Genomic DNA, 14,753 nt, shown 5'->3' on the forward strand with positions numbered 1-14,753 from the left:
AAGTGGCAAGGCTGGAGTAATTGTTATAGACTGCTGCTCCCTTTATTATTCAGCTGTCCTCATTTTATTGGATTTTTCCACTAGTTAATAAAAATGATAATCAGATATTTGTCCAGTAGGATTTTTCCTGCTTTTCCTGCATGCTTTTACAACTGAATCCTGTCATGTGCTTGTGTGCTGCCTACCAGATCCAGAGCAGCTTCAGGGCCCATTAAAAGTGAGGGAACTGCTACACTTAATATTGCACAAGGGTTGTGTGCTTTTCAGTGTTTCCTGAACTGGTTTGCATTATATTGTTTTGTGCATCTTTCCTTTATTTTTCCTTCATTTGCTCAAACTGCAGACACTACCCGTCCAAGGAGAAGCCAAGAAAGTGATGGTGTTGAATACACTTTCATTTCCAAGCACTTGTTTGAGACAGACGTACAGAATAACAAGTATGTCAACAAGATTTTAAGTAGAACTCTAGTACAAACAATGGCTTTAATATAAAATAGGGCTGGTTGTATTTTTAGATAAGGAATCAAAGTCAGCATAAGTTGCAGTGCTTTGAGGATGTGTTAAAATCACATTTAGATATATAAGCAGCTGGCAAAAACATAGAGCAAAAAAAAGCAGTATGTGAAAACACAACTGTTTCTAAGCTTCTATGTAGTTTCAGTACTTCAGCTCCTATAGAGAAGACACTGAAATTGTAGGTGTTAAGGGTGGGGGAACACTCTTAATAGAGCATCATCTGTCATAGCAATAAAGCATTGCAGCCTGGGGTGGGAGGGAGGACCTGGAAATGCTGCAAACGTGCCTGAGTCAATGTTTGTGTAGTTCTGCTCTCTTTCAGGCCAGGCACTTCCTCTGCTTTTGAGTTTAGAGATCTACAATGAAGCCCCTGCCTGTAAAGCCTCCAGAAATTAAACTAAGATGAAGACAATGGTAGCATCATGCTCTCCAGCAGCCTGTAAAAAACTGTAGCTTGAAATTCTGCTCCAGTGTTTCAGAGGGCAAAAGTGTATTAGACACAAAGCTGTGGGTTTTATTGAAACTTCAAACTGTGCTTTGCTTTTCTGGCAAATAGCGCGTCTACTTTTATAGCACATAACCAGCCGCCTTGGTTCCATTAGCACCATTGTCGCCCCTCCTCCTCTTCTGAGACAGAGAATTTGGATATTCTGTAGTGTGCAATGAAATTTCAGTAGTTTCTATTGTTTAGCTTATCCACTGTTTTATTGCATTGCATTAGTTCAGAAAAAGAGGTGATGGAAAACATTAGTGGGCTGTTGGACTACAGTACTTTTTTCTCTTGAACTGTAATACAAGCAGGTGTTACTGATTTGAAAGTGGGAAAGTAGAAGATTTCTTAAAATTGACATGCTGAAGTACTTGACAGCATTTCCTTTATAAAACACGGTAAAATTCTCATGTAAAGTAAAATACTTTTGCTCCTGAATTAGATCTTATAAACCAAACTGATAATTTCTTTTTTTTTCCTGGAGAAAATGGAAATGATTCCAGTTGTTTTCACCTTCTGCCACAGGTTTATCGAGTATGGCGAGTATAAGAACAACTACTATGGCACAAGTTTAGACTCCGTTCGATCAGTTCTAGCTAAAAACAAAGTTTGCTTATTGGATGTGCAGCCTCATGTAAGTAAGGACATCTTTTGGATTCTTGTAGTTCCCCATATTGCATATTGAGATTCCAGGAAAAATATTGTTTCTAAAAAGGAATATTTTATTCCATGCTGAATGACTGTTGAGTGGGTTGGCTGGGTACCTTTATCACGGCAAGGCTCTCTGAAAGGAGGGGAAGGAAACTTCAATGCATATTGGCAAGTATTCAGCTTGGTAATTAGGTGAATTGAAAGCCTGAGGCATAATACGAAAGATTTAATTACAAAATGCTCCTATATTTCCCTTCCTCTTTCTGCTGTTTGGGTTAGAGGTTTTCTCTCAAACTGAGTTTCAGAATGACTTTGAGCTATCACCCAGGCCAGCAGCTCTCTTTCATATGTTTAACCAGACCATTCATGCCAAGGGTTTCCACACAGGGTGGACATGAGTCAAGGAACGTACTAAATGTGATGTTGGCTGGATAATTGCTAAGAACATTCCTCTCTAAAGCATTTGTTCTTGCATTGACCCCGTCTTTCAACCCCACTGAACAGCTCCGCTGGGAATTTTTATGCTACTAATAACCACAGTGCTTCCAGGAGCTGGACTAGTTTGTGTAAACCCAGCCAAAGTATTTCTTCTCCAGGGGTGGCCAGTATGTGACTTCTGAACCCGGCAGCTTGTGAACAGCTCCTGGGGCAGTTTAGACATGGGGCTGTGCCCTAGGAGCAGGGCAGGGGGACTGTGCTGAATGAGGAACACCTGGGAAACCCAGACCTTGTGCAAGGGGAGGAGGGAGCTGGGCAGGGGCTCCTGCTCTGCAAGATTCTTGCCTGTCCAGGATGGGCCTGTTTTCCAACGAGGCATTAAATTCTCTTGGGGACCCAGGCTTGTGAACCATTCTGGGATCCCATTATTCAACAGTATTGGGTTCAGCAGTAGCAGTCTTTTTTTCTCCTTAGTAGCTGGTGCAGTGCTGTGTTTTTGATTGCCTGGGAACGGTGCTGATAGCACAGATGTTTTTAGTTCCTGCTCAAATGTTTAGTCTGACCAAGGACTTTATGAGTCTCCTGCTCTGCCAGGGAGGAGGGGAAGCCGGGAGGAGGTAGAGACAGGACACCTGACCCAAACTAGCCAAAGAGGTATTCAATTCCACAGAGTGTCATGCCCAGAAGGTAACTGGGAGTTACCCGGAAGGGCACTCACTGCTCAGTCGGCTTTGTTTCGGCGGGTGGTGTCGTATTCTCTTCCCTTATTATTTTCCTTATCATTATTGTTATTGGTGGTAGCAGCAGTGATTTGTGTTATATTTTAGTTACTAGACTGCTCTTTTCTCAACGTGTGGGAGTTACATTCTTTTGGTTCTCCTCCCCATCCCTCTGGGAAGGGGGGGAAGGGAAGAAGTTGTGGGAGGAGTGAGCGAGCGAGACTGCATGGCTGACTGCTTTTTAAGCCACGACAACATGGCATTTTCCTAAGGGACCTGGCAGTGTGAACAGGACAGAAAGCTTCCGGCCAGCCCTACTTCACACTAAGATGCTGGCTATCCCTGCTTCACCCTGTGCTGTAGATCTATCTCTAGTTCCATATGTAGCATTACTTGATTTGCTTAAGAGCAAATAACATGGGTTTGTGTGGTGGACGCACAGTACTGAAGAGAAAAATAATTGACCTGTTGTGACCGAGTGTCATAGACACCTTCTTCCACTACTTTTCATGGGTACAGAGGTGTTATTCCTGCTGTGTTGAACTTCTCCTCCTCTTCTGAACACTCTGCCTCTCCCATCCATCTTCCCGCTGGCAGTGGCACTGTTGTGGACAGCCCAGCCTCTGCTGGACTGATGGGATTTACCAGCAGCCCATGTGGAAATCAAGAGACACGGTCACCTTTGGAGAAAGCGTTTTCTTACCATCCGTATGAAAATTCTCCTCACATTAATCAATGCCTATCAGCAGAACAGGATGGCAGTAAATGAAGAATAGCCTTCTAGCAGTGCTTTATGGGTTTATTTTGGTTATTGGAGTGTTTCTTTTGTTACGGTAAATTCCACTGTGCAAAATAAACTAATTAATTAAAAATCTTCCCTCTTCCCAGACTGTGAAGCACTTACGGACATACGAATTTAAACCGTTTGTTATATTTATAAAGCCTCCATCACTTGACCGTTTGAGAGAAACCAGAAAAAATGCCAAGATTATTTCAAGTAAAGATGATAAGGGAACTGCAAAACCCTTTACAGTAAGTGCATTCAGACATGGTAAAACGTGCAAACTTGTTCAGAGTTTTGTTGTAGTGGTTTGCCTTGAAAATAAAGGTCATCGGTAGATCTCATCAACAGTACTCATTAGGATTTGCGTGTAGTTTCTTGTTGTTTCCCAGCTTCTCACACATCACAGGTTTACTGTGGTGTTTTTATTGTTTGTGGTATTTACGTTTCTATGGTCCTCTGATTTTATGTCATTGAAGAAGCCCCACAATGCGAGTATGAGTTTATGAGATATATCACTGAGGATTTCCTTCCAAAAATTTGCATCTAGACTTAGATATTTCTATTCAAGTATAAGAATTTCCTTGTTTTATCAAGTGTGTTATTGGGTCTAAATTTAGAGGAAAGTTCAAATATTAAGCAACAATTAAAAAAGTAATGCTACTTTAATAAAAAAAGTATTTGTGGATAAGATAAAGCATTTTTTAAATGTTACAAGGAAATGAACAACGTAAGAAAAGAGAACAATCTAAGTAAAAAATGCTGCTTTTTGACAATAAAGTCAGATTACCCAACAATAACTTAATTACTTCCTTGAAATACAATGAAGACTTGTTTCAATTGAAGCTAAGGTAAAGCTGATCATCATTAGACTTCATCTACATTTGTTTTATCATTTTCCCTTCTTCAGATGTTATTTAGGTTTCTTTAGATTTTGTTTCAGAGTCACAGATGTAGTCACCTTTTCTATTTGTGTGGAACAGGCGTTTGAAATAGTGTGGAGGTTATGTGCTATAAGGATATGTTCTGTAGCATGTAAAATGTAAGAGGAGTTCATACTGAAGAATAACCTTCAGGATATTGCTTAGTTAGGATGGGATTTATCTCTCAGATTTATATAAACAATTCCTAAGATTTGTTCCCAAACACGAAGAGGAATCCACTGAGCCATGTTGGGCCAGGCATATACAGCTTCTACCAAGCTGTTAGAAGGTTAAAGGCTGTGCTGCAATATATTGCATGCTAATAGAAAGCTGAGACTCACGTAATGAAGCTTTAAATGTATCACCAAAGTAAACAGCTAGAAATGTTTTCCACTGGTACTGCTAACAGAAATTGTCTCTGTAATTTCCATGCAGTGACTAATTGTGTCACTGCAAGGGGAGAGGTGAAAGAGTTGCCTATTGAGCAAAGTCTATTTGTGAGAATGCTCTCTGAGATCACTTGTAATGGTAATTTCTATAATTATTTTATTAGAAGTACAGTTTCCATCTCTTGATGAGATGAGAAGTAAGCAGTGAGCTTTGAGTTTACCACGGAAGGAGTTACTTGATGTTGCTGTAGACTGACAATGCCTTGCACTGATCTTACTAGGAAGAAGATTTTCATGAAATGATCAAATCTGCCCATGTGATGGAGAGCCAGTACGGGCACCTTTTTGATAAGGTGATAGTCAATGATGACCTCGCTACAGCTTACTGTGAGCTTAAAACAACATTTGACAGGTTGGAGACTGAGACCTTCTGGGTTCCCGTCAGCTGGCTACATTCATAAGAACGTTTCAAGTAGATAAATATCTGCTATTGTCTCAGCAGCTAAGTACGGGCTGTGGTTAGGCATTACTCCATGGCCGTTTTCTTGGTAGGAGGGTTTTCTAACTCTACTTGCACAGCAGGTACACTCTTTATCCACTTGGAACTGGTCTTGTTTTCCTGTGTCTTCAGTCCTCCTGCCCACAATTTTGGAGGCAGAACAATCAGATTAAACTGAAGTCTCACTGTGCTCTATAAAGTGAGCTAACACTAGTGTAACAAAACTGCCAAACACCTCTTTATCATCATCTGTGTATTTCCAAGGTAAGTTTTTTTTTTAATGGAGAGTTTGCAGAAGATACTAATGAATACTGGAGAGCAGCACTTCGATGGTTTTAAGCATAAATGCTCCCATAAAGAGCACTTGGAAGTTATTACCCCTGAAGTGCTTGAGAGAACTGAAATAGGGAAAAGTGACCAACATTTTTATGAGAAAGACATCATAGTTTTAATTACATATCAAGATAAGTGTTTTACTTTTCTAGATGTGAATCTTGTCTTATATGTACAGAATGATTTTAGTATTCCTTTGCACTTGCACAGTCATGGAAAGAACGATGTATGTGGTGGCTTAATTATGAAATACTCTGCTGTGAGCATGCATGGATTGAAAATATGTTCACGCATGCTTTGTGGCACAACAAAGGAAACTCATGACAATATTTAAATAAGGAAAAATAGGAGTCGCTATGTACATAACTTCAAAGTCTTTGGAATTAATCTTCTGTAAAAGCAGTGGCAAAACAATATGCATAGCAAGAAAGAGTATCTTTTTTATCCCCTTTAAATTGATTTCAAATATTTTTGACATCTTTTAGAACAATTTTCCCATCAGAAATTTTCAAAAAATTAGTGAGGAAACCTTGGAAATCTGGGAATTAGTCGCAAGAGATTAATTCTTCCTGTTGTTTAATATCTAGTGATACTTTTTAGTAGTATAACAGATATTTTGTCTCCACTCAAATAAATTAATGCTGTAGACTTCACTGTAAAAAATAACCTTGTCACTGGTCAGGCACAGTTGGAAACCTCATTTTACAATTTAATGTGACAATGTAAGCAAATGTATATTAGATGATGTATTTTTAACATAGATAATTCGGTATTTTTCTTTATTTACTACTGATATGCAGGAAATGAGTACAGCTGTAAAGACTAAGTTACACCTGTGTGTTGTATTGTGAATATGTCTTGTAAGCACAGAATATGTATAGGAATTTGCTGACTTCTGTTCATCCCATCTGTGGCATTCAAACAGGAAACGGTCATTTCGTGTTAATCTGTAAAAAGAATATAGCTGTCTTGTTTAAAGAATAAAGAATTTAGTGAAACTTTATATATTTATGAAAGGGTTGAAAAGGGATGTTAAGTTTTTAAATTTCTTGTCAATGTGATCATTTATTAAAGAGAATTACTAAGTCCGTAATTTGAAACACTGTCTGTGTGAATGGAGCTCAACATTCCATGTAAATATTTTATTTCAGTTCATACGCTGATATAGCCATCAGATTTTGCAGTTATAGTCTAAATGTGTATTTAATGTGTGGGTCATTGCATTTGGCTCAGAGTCGTATGAAACAAATGAAATGCAAGCAACAACAGCAAAATTCCTAGGAGTCTGGAAATGTTTATGCAAGAGTTACAGATGTACTGAATCCCACTACGGATACATGCTCTGCTTCAACAGCTATAATGTAACTTTTGTCAAATTTCACCATTTTTCTGTTGGACTTAAACCTTTTTTGTAGCATAAATAGCAATTTGATGATTAAATTAATTGCATTGAGATTATGCAAGCTGAGAAAACTTTTTCTACTTTTTTTTATTATTATTAAAAATCAAACTGTTTTTCAGGGGATCTGGAATTCAGCCAGTCCATTTGCCTGCAAGATGCTGAGTGCCTTCGCCACCTCTTGCAACACAAAGTGAGAGGGCACTCAGCGTGTCTCAGGATCTGGCCATTTCCAACAAGAGGGGCTTTAGTCCTTATTGAAACACTGAATGCACTTCCAACCTGGGCTGTCTCAGAACATTAGCATGTGATAACAATCACATGAAAGACCTGCTTTTCTCTTTAAAAAATAAATGCTAGAATAATCTGCTAACTGCCTGGTAGACACAGATCTGGCTGTCCTGCAGGCTGTTTTTCTTGTCCTTAAGAAATTAATATAATTCCCATTCCTGGGTCAGTGTGGTCTAAGAGGACTCAGCCAGGTTGGACGGGGCTTTGAGAAACCTGGTCTAGTGGAAGGTGTCGTTGCCCACAGAAGGGGGATTGGAACTGGGTAATCTTTAAGGTCCCTTCCAACCTAAACCATGCTGTGATTCTGTGACCTACACAGATTTGCTGTGCTGGGCAGCAGTAAGCAGGATGGTGCTTTGCTGCATTCACAGAGACACTGACCCTCTGATCCTCAGCACAGTCCTGGCAGGGATTTCCTAGATGGATGTCTGCCTTCCTCATCTTCAGGCGAGGAGCTAATTCCCAAATTGTAACACCTGCAAAAGAAGGGGAATCACAAAAACATAAACCTAACCAACCGAGTAATATATGCACAGGGAATTCAATGAGTGAGAAATAATTTTAATTATATTGCTAGATGGCTCTTGAAAATCAACATTATTGCAGTGTTAGCTTAAAAATAAACAACTATCAAAGCCACTGCTTTCCATGAGGCAGGCAAAGATGGGAGCAGGCCAAGGCACAAAAAATGTCTTAGCCCAACAGTTTCAACAGGACAGAAGCCTGCCTATCATGATGGATGCTGAGCCCATGTGCTGAACTGTTCTGGGATACCAAGGTGGAGCGGGATTGTTTCTTTGACTCTTAAGAATTTGGGAATAAAAACAACTAAACATGTTTCCAATATTCCACATATTCAAGTTGTGCTGTGTGGGTTTTTAGAGAACTGTATGTTTTGACAGTCAAGTCCAGATGTTTTTGTTGTGTTTTAGCTGTTTGTCATAGTCCAACAAATGGTAGCATTTTATAATATTGTACCAAGCTCTATACTTGAATTTGCCACCAGGTCCTTGGTTGATGTCTTACCTGGAATCTGATCTTACCTTCTTATGCAAAACAATAAATTATTGATATATCACCGAATGTGTTTTTTCTTTATTGAAAATTGCACCATAACATTCAGGCTTAAGGACTTGAAAAGGTGAAATGCCCAAGTAGTAAGTTATTTCATAGGTTTATTAACAGTTGTGCTCCAATTATCTTTAAATGGGAAAATAAAGCAACCTGAAACAGGGACTAAAATACTTAATTTTTACTTTTCATTGCCAAATTCTCCTTCAGAATGGATGTTTACCCTTTCCTGCAGCCCACCCCAAAATAAACCAACTTTTATTCCGAGACAGAAAGCTTAAGTCAGTGGGTCAGTGCCTAGAGTGTTATCCAAGTTACCGACTCAGAGTGCTTCATTGGACACGTATACTCCTGGGCCACTGCATGTCCCACAGGAGGTTGTCTTTGTTTGTAGGACTCTATGAAAGTAATGCTTAAACTAAGTCACTTCTTGCAGTGTTTTATGTGTTTTCTAGAAAAAAAAGAAAAAAGCCTAACACATACTAGGATTAGAGAGGAGACTTTTAAGCCCTCTTTGTTTTGTTTCAGTGCAGTATTCTGCATTTCCCACATGTACATTTCTACTGTGCATGGAGAATTATTCCTCAGTAAAGCTCATATTTACTTTTTGTTAGATTGTTTCAAAGGATGAATAGTTTCTTCAGAGATTTAAAGTTATAATCTAAATCTATTTTTTTATTGCAGTATCTACAGTCATTTCCGAACAGGATTAAGAGTTTTCTGTGCGTCAGAGCTTAAAATCATTTGTATTTGCAATATGCCCAAGAACCTTTTCCTCTCAAAGTCATTAAGTATTTATCATATATTAGCATGATTAATGTATGATACCAAGCATTCAACAGGAAAATGTCTGAACACTAAGTTGAGGGAGCATAGTTGTTGTTTAAGAATTCTGGTGCTAGATAATGGTTAAAGATTTCAGCAGAAACATGCACAAAAACATTTGGAAACAGTTAAAGTCTGGTCTTAAATTTTGTCTTATGTTAAATGACAGTACAAATGAGAGAATTTGGAGTTCTAGACAGCTGGAGATTTTTTCCCTCTTGGTATCTGTGTCTGAAATACAAGTTGGATATTTGGAAGACTGTATGGAATGATTTTACATCTCTATAATAAAATGCTATGGTATTTCCAACATTTTAACAAAGAGGGTAAATCCTCATGATTACTGAGACTTTGTTTTGCTTCTATTTCAGTTGTACACGTATGTCTGTTGAAAAGATTTTTAAAGACTTAATGTGCAGAGCTGCCAGCTACAGGTTTCAGTGTATGAATGGAAGGAAACATCAAGATTTCTAAAAGGGTTCAAATGGCACAAAAAACGTTTGAAAGCTTCTTGATAAGAAATAAAGAGAGAAAAGTAGGTCACAATGTCTTTTGTAATTAGATCTGTTTCTTTTCAATAGTCATATTAATAGTCATGACTTGAATACGCTAAAAAATGAAGGCATGCTGTAATTTACCTCAAGTGAAATTTAGATTCTATAGGATTATACACAGGCTCATGGAAGCTTAGTTTTAAGGGATTTGGTACGTGTTTTAAAGGTCTGTGGGTATGGCAGAGAAGGACTGAGAATGTTACAAATGCTAGTACTACCCTAGAAATGCATCTTTGTTTTTGTAAGTCACCGAACAAGGAGGTTGGCAAGTTGGCTGCAAATGTTCTGTGGTTTCTGTTCCCTCCTTGGTAAATATAAATAAGCGCCAGTAAATCTTTGTTGGTTAGCAAAGCCAAAATTGTTGGCATTATGGAGAGTTGAAATGTAGTACCCAGACTCCACATCCTGGTGATGTTGGCGGAGCTCTTGCTTTACCTTCTTCTGGTTTTGTTAACTTTTACAGCAACAGTACAGTGATCACAGCTTTAACATGAACTTAAACTCTGTTTAATCACTGGCAATTTCATTCTGGTTTTGTTTCTTGGCTCTCGTAGATCTTTAGTTTAGGAATCTCAATCTAACAAGGGGTAGAAAGGGATAATGACTTGTCTTGGAAAACAAACACCAAAAAAAATGATAAAAGGACATTTTTTACCTCCTTCCCAACAGACTCTTGAGGTGATGTGTTTCTGCAACAGAGGTGAAGAACTAGTGCTTGATCAAGATGTAGAATCACATGAACAGTGTTTTGTCCCATGAAAACAGAACTGCTCTGAGAGATCCCTGTGGTACAAAAGACCAGGAGCAATTTTAGATTTCATGCCACCAATGTTGGCTTCCCGGGGCTCTTGTTTAAGAAAATGGCATCTGGGAGCAGTTCTGCTTGTTTTCTGTGTGACCTTGGACACCTTGTGGTGTGTCCCCTCCCTTTCCTGGATTTGCATTACTGGCTTATTTTTAAGCAATGGTGGTTCCTTGACATTAGGCTAGTCTTCAAGTGGTGGGAGTAGTCATGTTTCATGATCAAGGTGCACATTTATGATGGGGCAACTGCACAGATGGAAGCATATGTTGAGACCTCTCCATAATGCATGCAGGCCCTTCCACATTGTATTCTCTGAGACCTTTGCACACCCATGTATGGGTTTGCACACCCATGTATGGGTTATGCTTCCCCATAAAACCTACTTTGATGCAGCTTCTGGAGCCATCCTCCTAGGTACAGACTGGCCTATGTTAGGCACCTTATGAACACGGAACAAAGATGTAGTCCCAGGTTCAAAGAAGCTCATAAAAAAGTCAGAGAGATCACAGAGAAGTGCAGACCCACGAGAAGGTGTAAAGAGATCCAGTGAGCACAACTCCTGTTATCAACTGGCTCCAGGGGCTGTGCTGGCACAGTAGGGCAGTTAGGTCTGGGATTCAGCGTATCACAAAAGGATTAAATGCTTCAGTGGCTTGCTGGCCGGGCTTCAGCCCTTGCTGGGTCCAGGCACAGCTGAGGGGTAGCAAAAGATTGGTCTTTGGAGCTGTGAGGCCAGTTTGACTGCAGGAAGGAATTTAGCTGTGTCTATATGAGCTGTGCTTTGCCTCTCCTTCAGAGCCAGAACAACAAGTCTTGGCCCATTTTAGTGACTGGTGCAGATGGAGGCAGCATGTTTAATGTTCCATTTGCAGTTCTGGCTACTATTGATAGTAAGTCACGAAAGGAGTCTGGTTGGTTTTTCTGTTGTTGAAAACTGACCTAAAAGCTTTGTTATTATTGGTGCTATCTGGGTAGTATGAAAGAGCAACTTCGGTTATTGGCCCTGCTGGGGTATTATTCCAGATGTTTTTCTTTACACAGCTGTTAAGCAGGAAGTAGAACCAAAACCAAAGATTGATTTGAACCATTGTTTTGTCAAAAACCAGAACTGAACCTGAATTATTGTCTTCCCTTGACTTCATTGAATTCAAACCATCATTGCCCCCAGTTGGAACCAGCCCCAGCTCAAACCAAACTGAACAAAGCACAGACTCTGACCGCATTTTTGAATAGGTGAGACTTTGAAGGCTGAGTCTGCATCTTGTAATGGCTGCAGCTGATGTTACCTTTCTGTTTTATTGTGCATGTGTGCATATGCATATATGTTTATGTATTTACCAAGTGTTGCGGTGTATACCCTTTTATTTTAATGAAAAAAGCAGGCTTATAAAACCGATGTTCACTGCTTAATTGGAAGATTAATGACAGACTGTAGAAGTCTACTGATATAATAACAAAGTTTTAGCAAATAGATGCGTGGTTCAGTGCTGGCAGGACTCTCGCAGATCTCAGGAATCTTAGAATTTTACATCTCAAATATACAGTTTAGCCTCTATTTTCTGAAAGTCAGAAGAGCTTGATTGAATGCAGACGGCAAGCTTGTTCACTGCAAACCTAGTTAAACATGAAATCTTGCTGGGATTAGCTTAATTGTTCCCTAAATGAAAAGGCTGCTTTGTACATAGACTTGAATTTTATGCTTGCCAGATAAAGCAATGTGAACCTGTCAGGAGACACAGGAACTTGTCTGTGTAGGAGTATCACTGGGCCAACTGTCTTGCCTTTTATGCGATACTGTGGTGTAAAACACCACTCCACTGGTTTCATTTTACAGAAAATAGTCTCTGTGGTGGTATCCTGTGGGAACTGAAGTATCAAGTTCTATTTTCCCTTCAAAAGTCCAACTACACATGTACCCCGCTTCTGAAACTACACTCTCCATGACTGCAGCCAGCCGCATGGGCTCAAGGGATGCTGTGGCATGGCAAGGGAGCTGCAGGGAAGCTGTTCCAAGCAAAGCAGGAGGTGCCACTCCTTTGCCATGGTAGAGACTGCTATAATATAGACTGCTATAGTATAGACTGCTAACACCATAGTATTTGAAGTGAGAAATGCTATTTCTGATGAGGTTATACAGCAACTTAGTAGAAAAGGAAGCTTTATTATTCCATTTTTAATTTTCAGAAGTTTATGTGACACTTCCGATTATCAAACATTGATGGCAAATTCTTCTAGTTTTCTTTTGGCATCCCTGCTGCCAGCTTGAAAGTAAGAGTTACTGTGATTAAAGCCTTTATTCTTTATATAACTAATTGTAAAAGATGTGGAGTTCCTGTCTTCCAAAGCCTCCAGACCAAGCAAATAGACAAAATTTCTGCAACTGTTCTCAAGGGACCTATTCTGTTTAATCTTGTTTCCTTTCTTCCTAACCAGTCTTCTCAAAAAGGCTCTCCATGTCAGGGGCCAGTGTGGAGCAAAAAGGAGAGGCTGGCCAGGAGCCGCTGGAAGGGAGAAGATGGGGCACTGCTGGGCTCTGAACAGCTGGGAAGTCTGCGAGCCCAGCACAAAAGTGAGCAACCTATGAGTGAAAACAGCATGGGAAGATGATTTAAGCAGCAAGGTGTTGTTTATTCCCTCTTAACTATGAAAAGGAGCAGTCTCTGTCCCTGTGCCTTTCATTGTAAGCATTCAGTAGGGAGCGGTTGAGTTACCCTCCATGGCAGGCAAAGCACTCCCAACATGCAGTTCTAAACTCCACTGTGGCAGATGTGCATAGTTTCTCTTCAGTGTCATGGTCTGAACATAGGTCTTGGCTGCATGGACTCCACAAGTCATTTTCTGAAAAGTGGCATCAAAACCTGCCTACTCAGAGACTGTTCAAGTCCAGCAAGTCTGGAAACAGGTTAAAGTGTTTGTGTATCAATGACAAGGTGGGTGCATTCTTAATCCTGAGTCTTCTTCATGTTCACCTGCTTTGTACCAGAGGGATGGTGGTGGCCGGTATTAACTTTGCTACCAGTGGCAAAATGTGGTGCATTTATGCACTTGGTGTTACTGTCCTTGAGACTGTATTTAAGTATCTTCAGTGAACCACTTCTGTTCAGATTTTCTGCAGGAACTCCTGGGTAGCTCCCAGCTACAGTGACTTGTCTGTCACAAAGTCTAAGTGGAAAACACAAGAGGCCAAACTCTCTCTAAATCTGAAGGTCTGTTGCAGGGAGGCAATGCTGCTGCTCTGCTCCCTGCACAGCTCCACTTATGGCAGTGATTACTTGGCTTGGCCTCACTAGCATCATGTAAAATCCTTATGGATCCTCATGGTTCCAGTGTTCAGGATTGATGATTCTTCCTTCTCTTTTAGCGTCTTGTGAATAACTTAGAACTTTTTTCATGTTAATGCAACTCCCTCTCTTCCTGGTAAATTGTCTCATTTTTTGCTGTTGGAAAGTGCTTAGTCTGGATTGCTTTACAATAGTAAACGTAGCTACTGCTGCTTTCTGTATTATGTGTATGGGACAGGTATGAAATATCAGCAGATAGCTTGACACCACTTCAACCCCCAAATGAGTGATAGTAGGAACTCCTCCTAGAGCTAGCCTCAGATGACTTTCATCTGTACCACTTAAACGGCACACAATTGTTCATGCCATTAAGCAGCATGGCACAGATGAGATGCTAGCAGATAAAAATACAGTGCTAGTGAAGTTAGAAAAGTTTAATTTCTATTTTAACAATGTCTGAGTTTTACCTCTTGTTTTTCTGTGCCTGGGAAATTAGGAATGCCTTTGGTCTGAAGACCTTGTAATCTAATGCCAGGTATTGCTGACTTTTACTGTTGAGCTTTAGTGCCTTGTTTCATGTGTGGTCCCTTTGACTTCAATCATGATAGGGTTGCCAGCTCTTACCCTAGAACTAAGCTGATGACTTCTCTGGGATCAGGGTCTGGCTTTGAAATAAGATGCAATCAGCAGAGATGATAAATACTTCAGTGAGTAATCAAACATGTAAGAGCTCTCTGGCTATTTTCTTTGGATTAGTATCTGGGAGTGAATTTCAATGCAAATTCACC

The 14,753-nt window shown here is 39.9% G+C and overlaps 1 protein-coding gene across 2 annotated transcripts in view; it reads left to right on the plus strand.

Annotated features, from left to right (window-relative positions):
• The window catches only part of MPP7 (MAGUK p55 scaffold protein 7), a 155,855-nt gene extending 147,347 nt beyond the window's left edge, over positions 1-8,508 (plus strand). For both annotated transcript variants that reach the window (XM_034061036.1, XM_034061039.1), the window contains 4 exons: positions 344-437; positions 1,532-1,640; positions 3,703-3,846; positions 5,189-8,508. In XM_034061036.1, coding sequence (XP_033916927.1) covers positions 344-437; positions 1,532-1,640; positions 3,703-3,846; positions 5,189-5,368 — 527 coding nt within the window. In that variant the 3' untranslated portion in view covers positions 5,369-8,508. The remainder of the gene's footprint in view (positions 1-343; positions 438-1,531; positions 1,641-3,702; positions 3,847-5,188) is intronic.
• Positions 8,509-14,753: the final 6,245 nt, after the last annotated feature.

This window comes from Melopsittacus undulatus, chromosome 1 (assembly GCF_012275295.1).
Source record: "Melopsittacus undulatus isolate bMelUnd1 chromosome 1, bMelUnd1.mat.Z, whole genome shotgun sequence".
Taxonomy (NCBI): domain Eukaryota; kingdom Metazoa; phylum Chordata; class Aves; order Psittaciformes; family Psittaculidae; genus Melopsittacus; species Melopsittacus undulatus.